The sequence below is a fragment of the Trichosurus vulpecula genome, chromosome 9 (assembly GCF_011100635.1).
Source record: "Trichosurus vulpecula isolate mTriVul1 chromosome 9, mTriVul1.pri, whole genome shotgun sequence".
In the NCBI taxonomy this organism is placed as follows: Eukaryota; Metazoa; Chordata; class Mammalia; order Diprotodontia; family Phalangeridae; genus Trichosurus; species Trichosurus vulpecula.
In genome coordinates this window covers 143,908,679-143,931,837 of record NC_050581.1, presented here as the reverse complement: position 1 = coordinate 143,931,837, position 23,159 = coordinate 143,908,679, and the positions used below count along the sequence as shown (strand labels likewise).

General features: G+C 40.7%; 1 protein-coding gene across 1 annotated transcript; it reads left to right on the top strand.

Moving 5' to 3' along the window:
• The first annotated feature begins 394 nt into the window (after positions 1-394).
• Positions 395-22,717, top strand: LOC118830645 (pre-mRNA-splicing factor ISY1 homolog). The gene is made up of 11 exons (XM_036737544.1): positions 395-519; positions 4,100-4,122; positions 4,785-4,836; positions 5,411-5,476; positions 6,252-6,294; positions 7,603-7,715; positions 12,108-12,225; positions 13,882-14,004; positions 18,474-18,586; positions 19,351-19,437; positions 22,224-22,717. The coding sequence occupies exons 1-11, from the start codon at positions 517-519 to the stop codon at positions 22,329-22,331; spliced, it is 849 nt and encodes a 282-aa protein (XP_036593439.1). The 5' UTR covers positions 395-516; the 3' UTR covers positions 22,332-22,717.
• Positions 22,718-23,159: the final 442 nt, after the last annotated feature.

The window sequence follows — 23,159 nt, the reverse complement described above, 5'->3', positions numbered from 1 at the left end:
TAAATTGAATCAATTTATTTAATTGGATAAGATGAGATTCTGTCACAGTTATGAGGGTACTGGCATACAAGACAGGAAGACGGCTGAAGAATGGAAACGAGATAAAGCCGGTTTAAAGTCGCCATTCCTCTCTACGTCACGTATCATGCTACGCAAGGGCGCCGGCTTTCCCAACGACGAACACTTCGGCCCTTACTGCGCAGGTGTAAACGAAGCCCAGGCGACATTCGCTCCCTTTCACCCTCCCTGCCGCCACGGCAAACGAATTGCGCAAGCGTAGTGGACGCCGTTGGCCGGGTGTTTTAGTGCGCACGCGCCCGGGTCCGAGCTTCCCTTCTAGCTTCTATTCTCCTTCCACTTCCTGTTCTTCCTCTTATTACTTCCGGGTCAACCCAGTACCTGGGCATATCTGCCTTTCCCTGCTCCAGGTGAGAGGCGAAGGTTTGGAGAAGCTTCAGATTCCGGTGAAGTCGAAGTGCTGGGGGCCGAGGCGGCCCCGAGGGAAGCGCGAGTACCATGGTGAGTGAGGGGGACGTGGGAGATTGAAGCCGCGAACCCCCGCGGGGTCGGTGGGCAGAGGTCACTGACCATCAGAAAAAGCGTCCCGGGACAATGCGTAGATGGTAAGCTCCCTGAAGGCAGGGGCCATCTCTTCTCTCTGGCGCTCAGTGCTGTGCCCAGCGCAGAGATGGCGCTTAATAAATGTCGATTGATTAACTGATGGATAGGGGCAGCGATCCACAAGCGCTTATCCGGCGCCTGCCTTGTGCCAGGAGCGGTGTCAGTACTGGAGATGGAAGGAAACCGTTCCCGCCTTCCCAGAGCGAGCCTGAGTTTCCTCCTCTGTCAAACGGACCTTAGAAAACACCTGCATTGTCTGCTAGGTGTGAGAAAAGGGCAGGGGACTTGTCTTTTCTTTTTCTCCTGAGTCCTCTCAAGTTCTGTGATTCTCTCCAGTTATTCCACAAACCGGGCATTCTCTTACCTGTGCATTTCCCCCTTACAAAGTAAGCGTTTGCCGAATCCAATAGGATTTCACCTGTCCCTGTTGCTTTGGGCAGCAGAGCAGGATTTGGAATCTGAAGACATGGCTTTGAATCCCAACTAATAAACAAAATAGAATGGATAAACAATACTAGTATTACCTGACTCGGGGTTATTGGGAGGAAAGGAAAACACCTGTGTGTCTAGATTAGGAGTTTGTCCTTTATTTTCTTTGGTTTTTTTTTTTTAATGTACCTTGAAGCTGGATCCCCTTGTCACTCGTCTGTGTACAACATTAGTAGTTGGTCTGCTGTCTATAGCTATATTTAATTCGACAGCTATTTATTGATAATGTTGCACCCTAGAGAATACATGAAAAGAGAGAGGAGCTAGCTGTCTGCTGGGGTTGATCAGAAGTTGGGTCACAAATGTAGAGTTAGAAGGGACTTCAGAGGTCATTTCATCCGATGAACCCCATCTTTTTATAAATGAGGAAGCTGAAGTCTAGAGAGATTAAGTGATGTGCTCAAGTTCACACAGGTAGTAACAGAACTAGGATTTGAATCCACATTCTCTGATTTCTAAGTCCAGCATTCTTTCCACAGCATCTTCCTGAGTACTCAGTAATTTTTTGTTGTTCAGTCAGCAAGCATGTATTAAATGCTTTACAAGTACTTTTAAAATGTTGATTTAAAAGTATTTTAAACTAAAAGTGCGCATTTATTAATGTGCCAGGCACTAGAATAAGTGCTGGAGATACAAAGAATCTGCCCGCCCCCCGCAATAAAAAAGGCTCCCTGCTGTCCAGGAGCTCACAGTCCAATGGAAGAAATTATGCAAACAGTTATGAACAAACAAGATATATACAGGGTAGGTGGAGATAATCAGCAGAGAATGGCACCACCAAAGAAGCTCAGAGACAGGGATGAGAAAGAGAATTCCAGGCATGAAGATGTCCAGAGTTGGGAGGTGACTGTCTTGTTTGAGGAAAAGCAAAGAAGTCAGTGTCTGGATTGCAGAATATGTGCGGGTGAATAAGGGTAAAAAGACTGGGAAGATGAGTTGGGCTTTGATTTTAAAGGGCTTTGATACTCAGCAGAACTCAGAACTTTAGATTTGATTCTGGAGGTGGTGGGGAAGCCACTGGGATTTATTGAACTGGGGAGAAGATAACATGGTCAGATCCGTGTCTTAGGAAGAATGGTTTGATAGCTGAGTGGAGGATGGACTTGAGTCGGGGGAGCCTTGTGTTAGGCAGGCTATGTGGTAGTCTAGGTGTGATGTGAGGAGGGCTTGTACCAGGATGGTGGCAGTGTCAGAGGAGAGAAAGGGACCATATATTAGAGATGTGGGAGATGTTACAAAGGTAGAATTGACAGGTCTTGGCAACAGATTGGATATGAGGAATGAGAGGATGAGTAGTCATGGATGACCCTAGGTTGCCAGCCTTGCGGACTGAGAAGATGGTAGTGCCCTCAACAGTAATAGGGAAGTTTGGAAAGGGGAAGGGTGTGAGAGAAGCATAATGAGTTTGATTTTGTACATGTTGAGTTTAATATGTCTGCAGGATATCCAGTTTGAAATGTCTAACAGGTAGCTGGAGGTGGGAGACTAGAGGTCAGCAGAGAAGTTAGGGCTGGACAAATTGATTTGTGATTCATCTGCATAGAAGTGATCATTGAATCCATGGAAGCTGGTGAGATACCAAGCTAAATAGTGTAGAGGGAAAAAAAGTCCTGGAAGACACCCACAGTTAGTGGGCATCACCTGGATAAAGATCCAGCAAGGTGACTGAGAAGTAATTGGTTATATAGGTAGATGGAGAAACAATAGATTGGTGTCCTAAAAACCTAGAGAGAAGAGGGTGATCGACAGTGTCAGAGGCTGCAGAGAGGTCAAGGATGAGGATTGAGAAAAGGCCATTAGATTTGGTAATTAAAAGAGCACTAGTAACTTTGGAGGCAGCAGTTTTGTTTGAATGATGTGGTTAGAAGTCAGACTGAACAGAGTAAAGAGGAAAGGAAATGGAGGCACCTAGTTTGTTGGATGGCCTTTTCAGGGAGTTTAGCCACAAAGGGCAGGAGAAATATGGGATGATAGCTATCATAACATTAGGGACTGCGTCTAGACCAATACCATATACCCTATTCCATAATACATTCTAAATGGATACCAGATCTTAATATTAAAGATCATACTATTAAAAAATTAGAAGCAGATCACGTATCTCACACAGCCTTGGGAAGGAGATATATTCTTAACCAAACCAGGGATAGAGGCAATTAAAAAAGAGAAAAGAGATAACTAATTACATGCAACTGAAAAGTTTCTATACAGACAAAATTGATATACTTGATATACACAATTAACAGATAAATAGATGTAGATAGATCTATCTATATGTAGTTGATGATTTCTAAAATTAAGACTTTTTTTATTCATCTAACAAAAATGAATTTTCTCTCCTTCCTACCTTCTCCCATCATTGAACTAGAAAAAAGGAGAAACAAACCCTTGTAACTCTTTGCGTAAGTCATATTCACTGAATGACTCTCTCAGTCTTGTTGGGGACACAAAATTTAAAAACACAAAACAAGTGTGGTTAAATTTAAATGCTAAACTTTGTGGTATTAACCATAATTTCGGTAAGAATTCAGAGTGTGGACTAGAGGTAGTAGCAGGGAAGGTTTACGAAGGCAAATAAGAAGATCCAAAAGAGAAAAGAAGCTGGACAGCTCACTCCACTATTGCCACTGCTGGGCAATTTTGTTTATTCATTCTCTAGGGCATTTCGATTCCCCTTTGGAAACCTTCTGTTTGAGAAATGGAATACAGTATTAAATTACAAATTACTTGAATACCATCCTCTTTCCTATTTCATAATAATTCTGAAGTTCCTCATTTAAGAATCCTTCTTATCACTGTTCATTGTGGTGGTCAGTCTGGATCCTAGAGGGAGGTCACTCCTTGATTTTGTTATCTTACCAATTTGATTCACAAGTTTAATGGGTCCTATTTTCTGTTTGTATCTGTGCACCCTTCTTGTATTATGCAAAACTGCACTCTGCTATGCAATATTTTAAATAAATGTGGACAATCTTTCTTCTCTCCATAGGCTCGAAATGCAGAAAAGGCCATGTAAGTACCAACTTTTTTCCAAATTGAAATATCCTTCTGGAACTTGTTTGTATTGTAGTTGTCATTTTAGATTATGAAAGCTTTGAGAATCATTATCTTTATATGCCCTTTGCATAGTACTTAAACCAGCCTCCAAAGCAGACTTGTCTCCCATCCATTCCCAAATTCACTAGCATGCCCTTTTTATCACCACTCCTATGTAATGTTTAGTACACAGCTAACAGAACAAACAGTGCCTTTCACTTTCAGGGAAAAGCATTTATAGAGAGTGGCAATTCCTGGAGTAGCTATTCAGGATTGTTATTCAAGGTTATTTATTCTTATTACCAGAAATAGAGAGGTACAAACGCACTAAAGGCTATAAAGCTCCCCTGTTCCTTATAGTAACTCTTAGTTGTATAAGTTTGTGACCCTTAAAATAAAGATGCTAGTATCTCTAGTGATGGTTATCCAAGCGCCAGGATAAACACAGAGTTCTTAACAGCATGGAATGCCCTCCAACTACCTTCTTACCACTGCTTAGTCACTGTACGTTATTTTAGTCATTATGTGCAGGAGTAGTTTAGATTCTTATACCAATTTAGTGTTATCCACTTGACTCACAATTAATAAGCATAATGGGAAATCTTTGAAACTCATGGAATTTTCTCTTCCAATTTTAGGACGGCCTTGGCAAGATTTCGCCAAGCTCAACTTGAAGAAGGGAAAGTTAAGGTTGGTTTACTTTATTTTTATTTGTAAAATTTGAATGTATTACAAATAGACTCAAATATTCTTCTCTCTTGGATCATGTTTGACATTCACTGCTCCAGAATTCCTGTGTGGTCTCTACTGTATCCATAATATTTGAAGGTGTTATGGGTCCTTATATTTGAGTTCCAGTTTCTGATACCATCTTATACCTAAAGAGCTAGTTAAGGATCAAAAATTACCAAATGTGATGAGAGCCGTGGTTCATCCATTTTGTCTCCTATGGTGGCACTAGATGGCTATGGTGACTTCAGCCAAAATGTACTTTAAAAGAAACCCCCAGACATCCCTCCTCCCTCCAGTTATAGCTGGTGGAAAATCGCTTTAAGGAAAGACAAGCTCAAAAACATAAGCCAAAGCAACTAAAGCAGACACACCTGAAATAAACTCAGTAAGCCAGGCTGAGGAGAAGGACCTTTTGCTTGGGAGGTTTGGGATTGCCAAATGTGCAGGCTCCCCACAGTTGTAGCCAATTATTAAGATCATATGAGTTTTGGAATAAGTGCAGCGTCAACATTGATATTTTCCTCCCATTCAGGAACGAAGACCTTTTCTTGCCTCTGAATGTAATGAGCTACCTAAAGCTGAGAAATGGCGACGGCAGGTATGTTTGGTATAGATGAGTATTTGTCATGTAACTCAACAGGTAGTGGTTCTGTCAAAAACGAATGTGGAGGTTATGGCTATGTGTTAGTATCTCAGTGATCATTCCAGTGGTATATGGATGTTGCCGTCTATCATAAGATTCACTGTTAGAAGAGGAGAGCACCTTAGTATTCCCCCTCATTTTACAGATGAGGAAACTGAGGCTCAGAACGGTTGATGGAAGACCTTGCTTTTATTCAACTCTGTGGTTTGATATGCTGTTCTTTCCACTGCTTACAGCACTGTTTATATGATTTGATGCTGGAATGTTGTTCCTCTTTCCTCCACCGATGTCTGTTGTCCATTGACCATCCTAACTAAATTTAAAGAAGACTCACCAGCTAGATGCTTTATTTATTTACTTATTTATTTATCTGTCTGTCTATGTCATAGCAATTCATAAAAATTGTCAACTAGGCTAAGTCACTGAGAAGTAGTAGTAGTATGCTTCTGAAAGTATTGTTTGTATTTCATTCCTCTTGATTTTTCCATTCTAGGTAGTGATTTTTTTAAAAAATCCTAACTTAACCATAGTAGAAAGTGACCTGAAAATTGGCACAATTTGAAGGAAAACCTGCATTTCCCAATTTGAGGGATTAATTTTTTCTCAACTTTTATGAAAACTTAAAGATGCATTTAGCAAAAACTTTTTTTTAAAAGTCCTATATTACCTTTATAAAGTTGTCTTTCTTAGTAGTATCAAAACTATGCAAAAATATTTTTGTTTGTTGCAGATTATTGGGGAGATCTCAAAAAAAGTGGCACAAATTCAAAATGGTAAGCTAGATTTTATTCTTAATTCAGCATATTTATTTAGCATCGACAGAGGCCTGTAATAGGCACAAGAAATGTAAAGGTGAAAAGCACACAGTCCTTACCTTCAGAGAGCTTGCATTTTAGTGGGAGAGAAGTATAAGTTAATATGTCTTATTCACTGTTCTTCACAGTTAGGCTTGGGTTGAGGATGCTGGGGTTTAAACAAATGAGTGCAGAGACCCAGAGTAGAGGGTGTGGCAAAAGGCAGTGGGGAGAATCCAGCTGGGGAACATGTATCTTCTCTGGTTTGGAGAGGAGAATCAATCAGTCAACAGCCATTCGATAATCATCTTCTATGTGTGGAGCTTGGGGCTAAATGCTGGGGACCCAAAGACAAGGAAAATCCTTTTGAATCAAGTTCAGTTTGTGTTACAGGTGGATCCCAGTGTGGCCTAATTTGCCCCCTGAATATCCTCCTGTCTTATCTGAGCTTACCGGTTGTTTTGAAATATAGAATCACTTGATTACTCAAATATTCTTCATTTTGCAGGTTTAGGTGTTTCCTGTTTATCCTGTTTTTATGGAGTTAATGATTTAATATGTTTTGTTTTCATGTGTTTCCTGAGTATTGGAGAAGGTAGTTAGATTTATTAACCTTTTCAGATCTATGTACAAGTTTCCTCCTAGATGAATTTTGTTGGCAGAAGTGATTTTTCTTTTTGGAAGAATGAATGTTGTCTTTTCCTTGATTGTTAAATGTTCTTTGCAACTGTAGCTCATATAGTATCCTAATAACCAGGGCCAGCAAAGTGAGAGCCCCTCCCTACTCATGCACGTACTGCAGGAAATTGAATCAGTCACTCCAGTGTTGGGTGACTCAGTGTGATTTCTCACTGTACCAAAATGTTAGAAAAAAACAGAAAACTGTGCATTTTTTATGGTAGGATTTCAGAAAGTTGCATTATGGTGAAGATGGCATTGTAGTGCAGCAGGATCTTCCATAAAGCTGATTGGCTGGTGACTATAACTTTAGGGTAGGCACAGGCGTTAACCACCGCGATTCTATATAGTGTATCTTGGATAGGAATCACATGCCCACCTTTCCTTACTTGTCAAGGGAGAAACAATGTGTTTTATACACATCCCTTCCTTTGGGTGGTTTCCCCAGTGTTTACTGCAGTGACTTACTCTGGTAGTTGATAGAGTTAAAGATGAGGCAACATTAGGGAAAATTCTAGAGGTGTTCTTTCCTTTTCAATAAAGCCTAAATGGGGGAAATTTTAAAAAAATTATAATGGAACTAAAATTTTTAATGTTTTTTATTTTTAGCTGGTTTAGGTGAATTCAGAATTCGAGACCTGAATGATGAAATTAATAAACTCCTAAGAGAGAAAGGACACTGGGAGGTTCGGATAAAGGAGCTGGGAGGTCCTGATTATGGAGTAAGTGAAATGAAACTTTAATGGAATTTGTTGAAAAAGCATATCTTGGATAAAGAAAATTCACAAAAAAGGGTGAAAAAAATAACTTTTTAAATTGTTACATATACTGACCTTTCAATGTGGTATTTTTAAAAATCCCCATTCAACGTTTGAAATTCATTGAATTCAGACAACCCAAGAAAAGTGATGGGCTTCCATATTTCATCAAGATGCTTACCAGGCTCAGTGCTTCTAGGGTCTGGAACCTCTCCTCATACTCTTGTCTCAAAGAGCCAACAGTAATTATCCAGAGGACTTGAATTTGGACCTGAGGCTCATTGCTCTAAAGGCAGCAGCTGTGGACATCTTGGGTGGATGAACCAGTGGTGTTCCAGTTTCAAGCTGGCAAATGTCCATGATGGCTTTTCCTTTAGAGTGGTAAAGTGAAAGTAAGCAAAGCCAATAACACAGTAACTACAACAGTACGCTGTTGTTAATGTCCTTCACTATTCTGATTGACTTCTTCTTCCAGCTTGTCAGTGTCCTTCTTAAACTGTGACACTCGTAACTGCACATGGTATTTCAGGTAAGACCTGACAAACGCAGAGTATAGTGAGGCTTTCACTTCCTTGTTCCTGGAAACCATGCCTCTCACAATGCAACCAAAGGGTAAATCAGCTGTATTAAACTGCTGGTTCATTGAGCTTCCTGTCCATTAAAATCCCCAGATATTTTACAAAATACCTCCTGTCTATCCCTGCCTCCTCTCTCTTATTTTTTTTGTACCCAAATAACTTTATATTTATCCCTCTTGAATTTCATCTTATTAGATTCAACCCAGTGTTATAGCTTTTCAAGATTTTGGATGCTAACTGCGATTCAGTATTGGCTATCCTTCCCAGCTTTGTTTCATCTGCAAATTTGGTGAACATACTATCTAGGCCTTTGTCTGCATCATTGATAAATAGCAAGAGGCCAAGCACGGATTCCTGGGGTATTCTATTACAGACTTGCTGCCATGTTGACATTAGGCCATTAACAATCACTCTTTGAATTTGGCCATCCAGCTAGTTCTGAATCCCTCTGATTGCATTATTTTCTGATCCATTCTCAGGTTTCTCTTCATTTCTAATAAATCTTTTGCCTTTTTTTCTAATCTTTATCTCTCCTCCATAAGAATATTATCAGGTATCAAAAGTTCTGCTGAAATCTAGGCAAACTACATCCGTGGCATTCCTCTCGTCTTCTGGTTTAGTTTTCTGTCAAAAGAAGAAACGAGGTTAGTCTGACCTGATCTGTTCTTTATAAAACTTTGTTGGCTCTTTGTAATCACAGCCTCCCTTTGTAGATAGATAGTTGCTAGCTAGCTCTTCAGTAGTGTATTCCAGAATTTCCTCAGGAATCAAAGTCAAATTCACTAGCCTATAGTTTGCAATTTCTATTCTCTTTTCATTTAAAAAAAATCTCCAACCTTAATGATTCTTCAGTTTTTTGTGATCTTTTGTTACCAATGACTCAGCAATCATATATACCAGCTTTGAGGACCAGAAGATACCTTTCATCTGGACCAACTGCTTGAAGGACAGTTGGGCATTCTCTTACAACTATCTCCTGACTAATCTTGGTTGGCAGCTCCCTATTAGTTTTTTTTTTGTTCTGTTCCAGTGTAAAGAAAGAGAAAACAGAAACAAAATGAAAATTGAGCACCTTTCCCTTTTTTTTGTTGTCAATCTTTATATTCACTCCCAGAAAAGGTCCTGTTCTTTCTTTGAATCGCCCTCCCCAAATATAGCTAAAAAAACCCAAACAAACCCAAACCCTTTTTTTTTTTTGGTCATTACCTTCCTTCACTACCCATAGCTCATTCTTAGCCTTAGCATACCTGATACCATTTTTATAGGACTATGTCATGTTCTTATATTCGTTTTGTGTTACCTGGCCTTGCTTCCATTTTCTGGATATTTCTTTTTTTAAACCTGAATTGGCTTTTGAGTTCCATATGTGTCCACGTTGATCTCCTCAGATAAATCCCATTTTTCCTTTTCATTGGAATTGATACCCTTTATATCTTCAGAATATCATTCTTGGGCATCTGCCATCCCTTGGGACTAATTTCACTGAAGTATTTTACTCCATTACCTATCTTTTCTTTTGAACTCTTTGAAATCTGCTTTCCCCAAATCTGAGATACATGTCACACTGCCCAGATTTTTTCATCCCCCTCTCCCCAAATCTCAGAGATATCCGTAATGTCAAATATGCTCCTTTGTACTGGGTCCTTGAGTTCAACTTATTTGTTGCCTAAACTCTGAGCATTTGAGTACGTACTTAAGAGGCTATGGGCTTTTATTACTTAGTTCTTTCTTGTGTTTTGCCTTCCATGAATTTGTTAATATCTTAGCTGCTGTTCCTTTTTAGTTACCCCCGTAATGTCTAACTTGGGTACTCTACAAAGATGATGTTCTCCCTCTACCATTTTTAGCCTAAAGTCCTTTTGATTAGATTGCAAAACACCTAACAAATACATTCTCTCCAGCATTTGATGTGTACTTCGTCTCTTACCAGGGATCTGTCAGTCCTGTCTTATATCACTGATAACAGAAAACTGGATCTCATTCTTGGATACTACCAACTAAGCCACAGCTATTTGCATCCCAAATTCATTTTATTTTTCTTCTGTATGAGGAAAAAACATTGTGTCCTTATGGCCTTTAGTTTATTGCTCAAGACTTAATACTTTAAAGTGCCTTTCTGGAACTGTTCTTTGTACCAGTATGAGTTACCATGCGTGGGTAGTTGTCATCTGTTTTGATAAGTCTAGGAAGTTTCTTTAGAATGTCTTGGATACATGACATAGGAATATGACAGACCTCTCTATTGTTGTTAGCAGCTGGACAAATAATTGCTTTAATATCTCTAATTATCACCAATGATTACCGCTCTGGTCTATTTTTCATGTTCCAAATGGATGACATCTCACCTGATAGTGTCTGTGGCTTTGCTGTAGCCTTCTTAAGAGGATGAGCTGCTGCTTTTTCTTGAAATGTCCAGCTCTTTCTTCCCTGTGGTCAGATCTCCCCTCCTTCACCTCAGAACCCTTTTTCTCCATTAAAGTGTTGATTCTGTTTCATTTAGAAATCTTCACCCTGCCTAACAATTGGGGGCAGGGGAGGGAGCCTTTTTCTTGACCCTTTGCTTTCTCTGGGGTGTAGGTGAGCCTGCATTCACAGCCCTAAGGGGTCACACAGGTGGGCAGAAGTAGAAATACCGCAGACTCTGCAGTGGTTAAGATCTTCAGCCTTGTGTCTTAAAATTGCCTGTTGTGCTTATGCCTCATTCCTGAGTGCTTGCTTAGAAGTTTTTACAGCCTGTTGTTAATTTTTAGAAGTTGAAACTGTTTACAACCAATTTGCCCCCTCACCAGGGCACTTTGTCGCTTAACTCCATATTTCTTCTACTTACCTTTTCTGACCTATGTGGCCTGGCCTTGTCAACTAGCTTCTCTTTATCGTCAGGTGTCACTCCTTAATGATGTTTTATCCTCTGTCCTTTCATAGTCCCTTAGTTGTCTTTGATTTTGGCCTTGAGATTGGACTCCTAAAATTTTTTCCTCAATTTTTTCTTTGTTTTTTTTTTGTTTGTTTTGGTTTTTTGGAGGGGGAAGGCAAAGTAGTTGGGGTTAAGTGACTTGCCCAAAGTCACACAGCTAGTAAGTGTTAAGTGTCTGAGGCTGGATTTGAACTCAAGAACTCCTGACTCCAGGGCCTCTATTCACTTCGCCATCTAGCTGCCCCCTCGATTTCTTCTGTGTAGATTAAACCTGCATCACTAGTCCATATCCTCTCCAAGTTCCCCTTATGATTTCCTTCTCCTCTGGATCAAGTCCTCTTTTCACCTTTCTCCTCCTGCAGCCTTCTCCTATAGAAGCCAGGGATAGCCAGAGTTACAAGGATAAAAGAAATAAATCATGTTTTGCCATTTCAGAGTCTTGTCACTTTCTGAAGAAATGGGGTGTTTTGAAAAAGTGACTATACATTAATTTAAAGAGAGTAGGTAGAAAAGAGCTTGCTGTGGCCCAGTAAATTGTGTTTTTGTGTTGCCATACATCTCTTTTTTAGGGGTCTGGTATTTTAAATTTAATGGCCATGCATTAATCAATTTTTATGTAACAGGCTTTATGCTGGATGCTTAGGAAACAAAGACAAGAGCAGAAACAGTCTTTGTCCACAAGGAGTTTGCAGTCTATGAATTTTGGTGAATATTCTGTACCTTGCCATGTCAGGATATAAATTTATCTGTTATGATTCATTTGAAGACTTCATAAACATTAGGGCAAAAGAACCTTCTTTGAGAGCTTTTTTTAAATGAGACTTTTTTCTTCTTTTCTTTCTTTTTTCTTTTTTTTAACATAAGAAAGTTGGCCCTAAAATGTTAGACCATGAAGGGAAAGAAGTTCCAGGAAATCGAGGTTACAAATACTTTGGAGCAGCTAAAGACCTACCGGGTGTCAGAGAACTTTTTGAAAAAGAACGTAAGTAACTTCATACATACTTTGTACAGTTTTATTGATAACTCAGGTTTCAACATTCGGGGTTCTTTAGTTCCAGCATAGAACTTAGAATAGTCTTGAGTTTCTTTTTACTTCTCAGTATTATGTATCTAACTTCTTTAGTTTATACTTCAGTTTGCACAATTATGTCAGTTTAAAAACAAAAGTAAGGAAAAAAGCCTAGTTATATCTTAATGCTGGTCGTTTTCAAGTTGTGAATTGAATTAAGAAGGCAGGCTGCTGTGCTGGGAAGAGCTTGGGAAGCAGATTCGGAGTCTGGCTTAGGACCTAGAAGCCCTAAGGCCTGGCTCATCCATCTCTCTGGACAAAAGTTTCCTCATCTGAAAAATAATGGGGTCAGGACTCCACAATCTCCTAAGTCCCTTCTCCTTTAAAATGCTGCAATTTTAAAATTCATGTGGTTACTCATTTCCTAAGTTCTCTTTTGTAGGTTTGAAATTTTATTTTTGTATAGGGTATCAGGGAGGGAGGGAGGGAGGCAGGGAGAGAAAGATAAGCGGTGGGAGGATAATTATAGTTTGGTATAATCCATATTCCATTAGATTGTGAGCAGCTTGAGGGCAGCTCCTTTTTTTGTATCTTTAGTGCTTAGCCTAGTGCCTGGCACACAGTAGGTGATTAATAAATGCTTATTGATTGACAGTGCCTCAAATATTTTATGCATCTGGGTATGCCCCTTACTAAAACATATAAAATGGTCCATAATTTAATAGATGGTCTTCACAAGATGTAACTAATAAAATTCATCCCTCTTTGGCTTGACCTAGTGCTGAGATTTTCCAAGTTAAGCTTCTCTTTGATCATATGTGTGTATATGTATATATGTGTACGTGTGTACATATATGTACACACACATATAGAGTCCATCACCAGCTCTGCATTTGCCTTGCGAGCTGTGGTAAAACGATCTGAATATAAGCTTCATTGGCCTAGCTTTTGAGAACCCAGCTTTTGGAGGAAGTCTTGAGGGCTGGAAGGTTTATTAAACTGTTATAGAAACCAGGCATGTCAGAGGAAAAGCGAGGTGCTCCTCTTAGTTTCTTGGTAAATACTTGAGTTGTATTTTGTAGTATAGGATTAAAAGTTGGAAAGGACCTTAAATCTTATCTGGCCCAAGTTCTCGTGTATCAGATGAGGAAACTTTATCCCAGGAAGATTAAAGGATTTGTCAGGTTTTGAAGTTTCCACTACAGTGCCTGCTTTGATTGAAGAGAAGTACAAAATCAGTCAGTAGGCATTGATTAAGTGCCTACTAAAGGTAGCATCCATTTGTATCTATGTGAAGTTACCTAAGGATCAGTTAAGAAAGGCAGAGACTTGGGGCAGTGAGGTGACGCAGTCAGTAGAGCACCAGCCCTGGAGTCAGGAGGACCTGAATTCAAATCTGGCTTCAGACACTTGACACACTTACTAGCTGTGTGACTTGGGTAAGTCACCCCAATTGCCCTGCCTTCCCTCCTCCAAAAAAAAAAGAAAGGCAGAGAATGTAAGACCAAGTTTATATTACACTATATTACATTCTAGAAATTTGGTGTGAACAAAATGCTGATATTTCTTACCAGTTAAAGGTTTTATTTGTATATAACAAGGTGACTCTGTGGCTGTTGGTTCTTTTAGCCCTTCCTCCTCCAAGGAAGACTCGAGCTGAGCTCATGAAGGCTATTGATGCTGAATATTATGGTTACCGAGATGAAGATGATGGCATTTTGGAACCTTTAGAGCAGGAGCATGAAAAGAAAGGTAAATAGATAGATGGCCATTTGAACAGCATCTTTCTACTCTTTTTTAAATACTTTATTTTAACATTATTATTTAAAAAATTTTTGAGTTCCAAATTCTCTCTCTCCCTCCAGTGTCTCCCACAGCTATTGAGAAGGCAAACAACATAATATCAGTTATGCAGAATAGATTTCCAAGGGGATGTGAAGGGTTTTAGGATTCCAAGTCAGATGAGGAGATTTGAGAACAGATAGGACACTTATTTATAAAGTTATAATCAGACACCATCCTGACTTGTTTTAGGCATAAAAGTAAAAGAAAGTGAGAAACAATGAAAACTGCACAGATATGTAGGATAGTAAGCATCTTTTCAGCTTCTAACTTGTAAGTTGCCTGGCCAGTGCCAGGAATCATATGACCTTAGGTTATTCTTTCAAGTGAGTGTCAAAAAGCCTCAAAAAGAGGTTCTTACAACTTTTCCCCTTGGAATTCTACATCTGAATGTTAGCTCATATTCTGTCAGGGATGGAGAGAGAACTTTTTGTTTATTTTTATTTTTGAGATTTTTTTATTTTTAGTTTACAACACTCGGTTCTACATAATTTTGAGTTCCAGATTTTCTCCCCCCCCCCCAAGACGGCATGGTTTCCAATATATCTTCCACGTATTACTTCACATTGAACTTACACACTAGTCAAGTTGTGAAGAAGAATTATGATCAATGGAATGAATCATGAGAAAGAGAAAACAGAACCAAAAAAAAAAAACAACCCAAAAACAAAAGAGAAAGAAAAGGGAAAAAAAAGGCAAGCATAAAATGTGCCTCAATCTGCATTCAAACTCCATAGTTCTTTCTCTGGATGTAGATAGCATTCTCCATCATGAGTCCTTTGGAGTTGTCTTCGCACCTTGTGTTGCTGAGGAGAGCCAAGTCTATCAGGGTTAGTCATCACAGAATCCATTTATCTGTGGCTGAGACAGAACTTTTTAATGCACAAAGATTCTAACGAGTAGAAAGACCTCAATCCTCAGTGATCAGTATCACTATGTGTAAATGCATATGTGTATTTATTAGTTCTTGAGCAAAGAATATAAATTCATTTGCATTCCCAGAAGGAGGGAATCATCCAGTTCTAAAATTCCAAAAAGCCAGCATAGACTGATGCACTTTATATGAAAGATCATAGAAACCACAAACCAGACACTGGAATCAGTCTTGCCAGTCCTAGTTAAATAGACCCTACAATAACATGGCACTTTTGTTAATGCCTCCTAAGATAGTATTAGGGTTTTTTTTTTAATCTCTTGATCTTTAGAATAAGCCTGTAAATTAGCTAGCATTATCCTATTTTACAGATAAGGAAATGAATAGGCTAAATCAGGGGTGGGAAACCTGGGGTCTCAAGGCCACATGTGGCCTAGGTCCTCAAGTGCAGCCCTTTGATCAAACCCAAACTTTGGGAAGTTAAAGGGCTGTACTTGAGGACCTAGAGGGCTGCAGGTTCCCCACCCCTGGGGCAAAATTGTTATCCTACACTGTCAAGTGATCTGTGCTTCTTAGAGTTCTTTTACATCCATTATCTCCTATGCCCGTTTGATCCTTATAGGAACAATGTTTTCTATTGCACAGATAAAGAAATTGAGGTCCAGAGGTATTTGTTTATAATAATAAGGTAAGGGAAACAAGCATTTATTAGGTGCCTAGTCCCTGCCAGGCATGGTGCTCGGTGCTTTAAAAATATCTCAGTTTTTTGAGGCCTTCTGCTTTATATCATAGCCATTTCCAAAAATATCTCTCCACCCAGGAGTTCTAAGTGATTTGCCTGATTCATTAAGCTAGGATTATAATTCTAATAATAATTAACTGTAATTTTAATAACTGACACTTATATAATATTTTAAAAGTTGTAAAACCCTTCAGGGGAAGGAAATAAGCATTTATTTTTTCTCAATTATATGTAAACATGTAAACAGACATTTACAGTTACATGTAAATAAACATTTTTTACATTCATTTTTTAAAAATTTTGAGTTCCATATTCTTTCTTTTCCTTCCTCCCCTTCCCCCATTGAGAAGACAAGCAATTTTATATAGATTATACATGTTCAGTCATGCAAAACATTTCCATATTAGCCATGTTGCAAAAGAAAATACAGACCAAAAAACACAATAATAATAAAGTTGAAAAGTATGCTTCAATTTGCATTCAGACTTCATCAGTTCTTTTGGAATAAGCATTTATTAAGCACCTACTATGTGCCAGGCCCTCTTCTAAGCACTTCACAAATATTTGATTTGACTTTGAATACAAATCCTATGAGCTGTCATCCTCATTTTTTAAATGACAGAAAAGACATTCTCAGAGAAGTTAGATGTCTTGCTCAGAGTCACATAGCTGCCATCAGAGGCAGGAGTAGACTGACCCTTGTCTTCTTGGGTCAAGTCTGACCACCACCACACACCCCCTCCCCCACCCCTGCATTCTGGTGAAACCTTTCCTCTGGACGGGCTGGTCTCTTGCAGCCCAGTTTGTAGGCACCAGAAGGTGAAAGTGAAGGGAATTTGAGTCCACTATTCTTTAGAGAGTTTTCACTCACACTGGTCATTTGGAGGTCTTCGACTTTCTATACATTTAGCATCTCAGATTCTTCAGCTTCTGCATTAACAGCCTCCATTGAATGGTCACTGCTTATCTGACTTGCCACCTTTGGTCAGGACTCTACCTCCAAGCCTGCCCCTGCACAGGCCATTTGGGGTGTTTGAAGTGCTCCCCTTCTCCTTTGTGGCTGAGCCAGTCCTCCCTCACAGCTGTACTTGACATGTCTCTGATGGTGGCTTCTCCCTTAGTCCATTCACTCTATCTGAGCTCTTCTATGCTTGGAAGACTGATTTCCTTGTGTAACAAGTTACTCATAAATGCATGTAAAAATTGGCCTTGTTTCTAAGTTCTGTAATTTTGTAGAGATGTGCTCTTTCCTATGCTTACATCTTTTCTTGAAATTTGTTCATTTATTCTTGTGTCTGTCTCACTTTTTAGTGGGTCCCTCCCCCTACCCCATTCCCCCCCCCTCCCCCGCCCCATTTTATATGCCAGCACCTGGTAGTCCTTCTCCCCAGCTTGTTCCACTTACCACATCACCCACCTAGCACTTACTACTACAAGACTTTAAACATAAGTTAAATACAGTTGTTGACTCTTTGAGAATGACCTTTGTTCATCCTGTTTTTAAACAAACCTTAGATCACAGACTCATGCTGTTCTAGAAATGGAAGGGATGCTGGAGAGCATTTTGCCCCGCACCTTCCTTTGGCAGGGGAGGAGACCAGGACCAGAGAAGGGGAGTAACTTTCTGTGGCCGCGTGGTATGTAAGTGTCAGGGCTAGGGTCTCTCATAGGCTGGGCTCCAGAATACTTGTCTCCTTCTGCGTCTGGGTCTCTCCCTCTGCATTAGGAGGTGGGGAGCTGAGCTCATCATTGGTCTCTGGCGTTAGGCTTGGCCATCACAGTCTTTGGAGTGCTTAGAGCCCTCAAAGCTTTTTGTCTTTACCGTGTTTTAACTTCCACTCCTCCTTTCCGACACCTCTCTACCCTGGTACCCAGGCCACTCTTTCTGTCCCGTGGATACCTGGGGTGGCCCACTAGTACTCAGCTCTCCTTTTTTTGCCCCCATCAGAATTTACCCCATTCAGTACTTTTAGTAATTTTGCCAAACTCACTTGGGAGACTTGGATTTGGAATCAAAGGGATCTGGGTTTGCATCCCAGATCTACCCTTGAACAAGTCACCAAATATCTCTAGGCTTCATTTTGTTCCATCTCTAAAACATAAAATGAAAAAACTTGGACTAGATGCCTTTTCTTTATAGATCTAAAAAATCTGATCCTATAATGAGATAAGGGAAAAGGAAATTGAGCTCTGTGGTGGCTGCTTTTTTCATTCTACATCTGATTGAGAGTCCAAAAGGTAATCAATTGCTTAACTTCCAGATCTGTTTATATGTCAAATTGTTCAAATAAAAGGGTGAATCAAGAAAAAGGTAAACTTAAGCATATCTTAAAAATTTTTGTCTTAGAAATGTAAACATTTGAAGTGTCACAGAAACTGAGAGCTCTGTATTCATTCAGCAAACATTCAGCATCTATAGTAATGCATACATCATAGGTAAGTAATGGTCATGAAAAATAATACCAGTTCACTTAGTGATGGGTGCCCCCTTAGACACTTTTCTGTGGCTGTTTTCCCACAAACAAGTTGATAGACACTGAGTCATTGAACTGGATAGAATGAAAGCATCTTGAGTACAGGATTGCTTTGTGATATTTCTGTGGTCAGGAAGTTCAGAACAAAGGTGGGCATCCCCCAGGTGGTCATCCATTCACTTATTTCTCCTTCCTCCCAGGAGCACAGCTGGAGAAGGTCAGTCTTTTGATTTTAATAAACTTAGACTAGAAGGGGGAGTGAATAACACTTGTTCTTGTGTTCATTCAGTCATAGCAGAAGCAGTAGAAAAGTGGAAAGCTGAGAGAGAGGCCCGGCTTGCACGAGGTGACAAAGAAGAGGAGGAGGAAGAGATAAACATCTATGCTGTGAATGATGATGAGGTATCATGGCGAGGGGATGAACCTGCTCACCTTCAGTTTCTCTTTGGTCCCTTTGAGGTTGTAGAAGCACTATATTTTTTTATTCTTTGCATGAAGACATTTGGGACCTGTACAATGTGAAGCCTTTTTATTAAATCAAGCTCAGCCCGTCACAAAACATGTTGAGATGATTCAAAATTTTAAACTGGAAAAAACCTTGGAAATCATTTAGTCTGTCTCTCTCATTTCATAGATGGGAAACTGAGGCCCAGCCCAGAGGAGTAAAATGACTCCTCCAGGCAAGGGGAAGGAGATCATAGAAAGTCTTTTAGGACTATTATACATGTGTTATACAGGATGGATAGGATAGGGTAGAAACTGAAGGCAAAGAGACCCAGATTCAATGATGGTAGCAATCAGTGAATATAACCAACAAAATACCAACCTGTGCTCTGGCTCAAGCTTTATTTATGGAAGGAAGCTTGTTCCTGTTCCTATGGGCTGACTTGATACAGGAAAAGTGGGAAGCATCAGAAGGCCCAGGGAAACAGAAATTTAGTCCTCCTGCTGGAGAATCTATTGAGTCAGAAATGCAGATCCTGGTCGGGGAGCAGAGCTCAGGCTTCTGGAGTTGTAAGCACAGCGTTTGAAAAACCAAGGACATCATTTTTCTGGCACATGTAGTACTTGTAAGGTGAGACAGTAATTGGGGTTAATCAATACCATGTGCTAACTTAGAGGTAGTTGTGTTGGGTGGTTTGTGAAGTACGTTTTCCATTTTCTAGTCCGACGAGGAGAGTGCCAAGGAGAAAGAAGGAGAAGAAGGGCAGCAGAAGTTTATTGCTCACGTCCCAGTGCCCTCCCAGCAAGAGGTAAGGAGTAGACCTGTGAAGCTGTGGCCTCAGAGGGAAGAGTTTTCTTTAAAAACATTGTCACCAAATCCCTCGAGCCATGTTTGTCACCCAGAGTGCACACAGATCACTCTTTGTTTTCCTTCCCTTTATGCTCCAAGGACCTGATCTCCCCCTTTATCATCAGCTACTTTCTAAAAATAATGACACATCCGTTTATACTTTCCTCTCAACGGCCTTCTTCCAAAGGAGGTTGGCTCAGTCACGGCTTAGGCAGAGGGGGTTTCTTTCTTGCTTTGGCGCCTATTTGGTGACTGCTTACTTTCAGAACATGTTTTATTTCAAATGATGGTGCTGACGAGTGATTCAGGAAGTGATTCTGTGATGTAGCAGAAGGAGATTTTGGTGCAGGGCCCAGCTGTGTGACCCATGGTCCAGTCTGCCCCCCTCTGCACCTCAGTTTCCTCAGCTGGGAATCCTAGTATTTCTGCTGTCTTCCTCATAGGATGAAGCAGCAGCAGCAGTAGTAGTGATAGTAGCAGCAGCAGCAGCAGGAGGAGCAGGAGCAGGAGCGGTAGTAGTAGCAGCAGCAGCTAGCACTTACATAGGGCTTCCTCTGTGCTAGACACTTTGTTCTTCACGACAACTGTAGGAGGTAGGTGCTGTTATCACTCCCAATTTATAAGTGAGGAAATGGAGGCAGCTTCATCTCTATGTGAAATGACTTGTCTAGGGTCACGTAGCTGGTTAGTGTCTGAGCCTAGATTTGAACTCAGGTCTTCCTGACTCTAAGCCCAGCTGCCATCAGAACAAGGAAAAAGCTTCTTGCTTTTCACTATCATTTTTGCCAACCTTCCCGTGAAGACAGTTTGCCTTGGTTCTGGTATAGGTGTTCGAATCCTTAGGAAGGATTGCTTGAGTGACTCCTCAGTGTTTTGACTGGTTGAAAGTATGAGCGCCCCAGCTTTCCCATAGCCCTCTCATGACCTTTCTTGGTGCGTGTCCGTGTAGAAGTGTCCAGGTTTTCCTTTTTCATTCTGCTCATCTAGTCTTCATTTTCTTCCCATAGTGTAACGTGTTTGTTTTCTTGACGGAATTGCATTTTATCTTGTGAAATATTAGGAAGTAACTTAGAAATTACTTTGAAAGAAAAAAAATCTTTTTTCTTGTTCCAGTGAACATGATCTAACATATTCTAGTTCCACTCAAGTAAACCTGTATTAAAGGCTTTCCTTGTGCTAGCACTGGACTGCAAAGCCAAAGAAGCCACCCCCTTCCTTCAAAGACCTTGTTCCTTATGGGACTGGGGGCCAGATCACATGGAGAGCACTGGAGGCTGACTGTGAATGCAGGAGGTGAAGGATATTCTTATAAAGTCGTTACTTTATCCTCCAGCAGTGAAGGACTGCAGAGGAGGCACGTGACCCTACCTGCACCTCACGAAGGCTGTTGTGGCTGCCCTGTGGAGGATGAAGAAAAGAGTGTATAGACTACCAGGGGTGGGAAACCTGTGGCCTTCAGGCCACATGGCCCTCTAGGTCCTCAAGTGCAGCCTTTTGACTGAACCCAAACTTCACAGAACAAATCCCCTTAATAAAAGGATTTGTTCTGTAAAACTTGGACTCAGTCAAAAGGCCGAATCCAAGGACCTAGAGGGTCACATGTGGCCTCGAGGCTGCAGGTTTCCCACTCCTGGACTAGACCATTTAGGAGGCTCTTACTTTGGTCTGATGAGGAATGGTAAAGGCTTAAAATACTTTGAGGACTGTGTAACTGAAGAGGAAGGGAGAGGAGCAGGAGAGATGGTGAAGGTAGGATCACAAGATTTGGCAACCAGTTGTGGATGTAGGGTATGAGGGAGAGGGAAGAACACCTTGGGTCCCTGTCTGCCTCATGACCCCTGTCTGTGCCCACCCCGCTAAATGAGCCCATCCCCAGAGGCAGGTGTCTGAGGTAGCTGGAGTCATGGGGAAGAAGCCTGTTTCAGGTAGAAATGGCAGTGAATGAGAATTGGACACTGAAAGAGAGTGCTTTTCCTGGGGGCTGAGAGAGGAAGCCATTATTTCTGAATAAGAATTGGCGAGAATCCAAGGGTAGAACATCTGGATGAGAGTATCTCCCTCACAGGCAAGTGCTGGCCTAGGGAGGGACCCTGGCCCAATCTTGGGGGCTCCATGGGACTCGGTTGACATTTTAGTTCCTTTTCAAACTAAGGAGGTGTGTCATGGTCATTCCAGGCATTTGGTGGGGTTGTGGGTTGGGTAAGGAAATTGAATTCTACAGGACACTAAGCTAATGGATGAAAATCGGCATTTACTAATTGGCATTTTCTGAGGCAGCCAGGTGGTGCAGTGGGTAGATCACTGGACTAGTCAGGAAGATCAGAGTTACCTACTAGTGGGGGATGCTGGGCAAGTCACGTGACCTTTGCCTCAGTTTCCTCTAAAATAGTGATAACTGTAACATCTACATCCCAGGATCAAGTGAGATATTTGTAAAGTACTTTGCAAACCTTAAAATGCTACATAAATACTAACTCTTACTGTTATAAGTAGAGATAATAGTTCAAAGAATTTCAGAGCTGGGAGGGCCCTTAGACATCTTCCAGTTCCCCATTTTACACATGAGAACATTGAGGCAGAAAGGTAACATAAGTGGGCTGGTGTGACCATTGATGTCATTTTCCACTTTCCACTTGGATGTTTGGCTCTGTGTAGACATAGCTTTTAGCACCAGGCTCTTATGCAGAAGAGGCTTGAGATGCTCTTTGGCCACAGAGTGAGACTCTTCATTATTTGTATGTTTAGATTGAGGAAGCTCTTGTACGAAGAAAGAAGATGGAACTCCTGCAGAAGTATGCCAGCGAAACCCTCCTGGCCCAGAGTGAGGAGGCCAAGAGGCTTCTGGGATTTTAGGATCTTGGCGTCGCCTGGACTGGAGTTCCTCAGTGGTCCTACACACACTCACCATCCACCCAGTTTTGTTCACTAACAGACACAAACTGTCACAACAGGTTAAAGGTGGTCCTTCTCCAATAACTTTCCTGTTAGCTTTGGGGGTTGCCTGATAGTAATATTTTTCCTTTAGTTCCATCCTTAAGTTGTAAAAATCCATTTTTTTTTTCATCCAAAAGATGGTCTACAACTGTTTTGGTATGCTGTCCCTAAGTGTTCCTGGTTGGGTTGTTCATGTGCTGAACATTTCAGCAATTTATTTTGTATAAATATTTTATTACTGTATAAATAATTTTGCTTTTGAAGTTTGTAATATCTAATCACTGTGAAGATATTTTTATTAAATACTTTTATAGGAAAGAAAATTTGCCATGTTTTCATTGGTCTGATTTTACTGAAGGTCTGTATCTTGACATTGGTATCTCTTGATCCATCCTATCTATTTCTTCTCACTCTCCTCTGCTGGATCCTTTTTCTTTTCTCTCTGCACTCTCATCTGGTGACCTTCCTCAAGGCCCATGGGCTCAATTGTCATCTCTATGTAGTTGACACTCATATCTGTGTATCAGTCTCCAGACCCCAAGCTGCCTCTTGGACATCTCAGACTGGTTGTCATGGAGGCATCTCAAACTCAGCACTCCAAGGCAGAACGCCTCCTTCCCTTCAAGCTGACCCCTCTCTTACTTTCCCCATTACTGTTGAGGACATCACCATCCTTCCAGGCACACCTCTCTTCTTTCACTCATCCCACACATCCCCTCAGTCCCCATTCCCATCCATCCTCTGCAC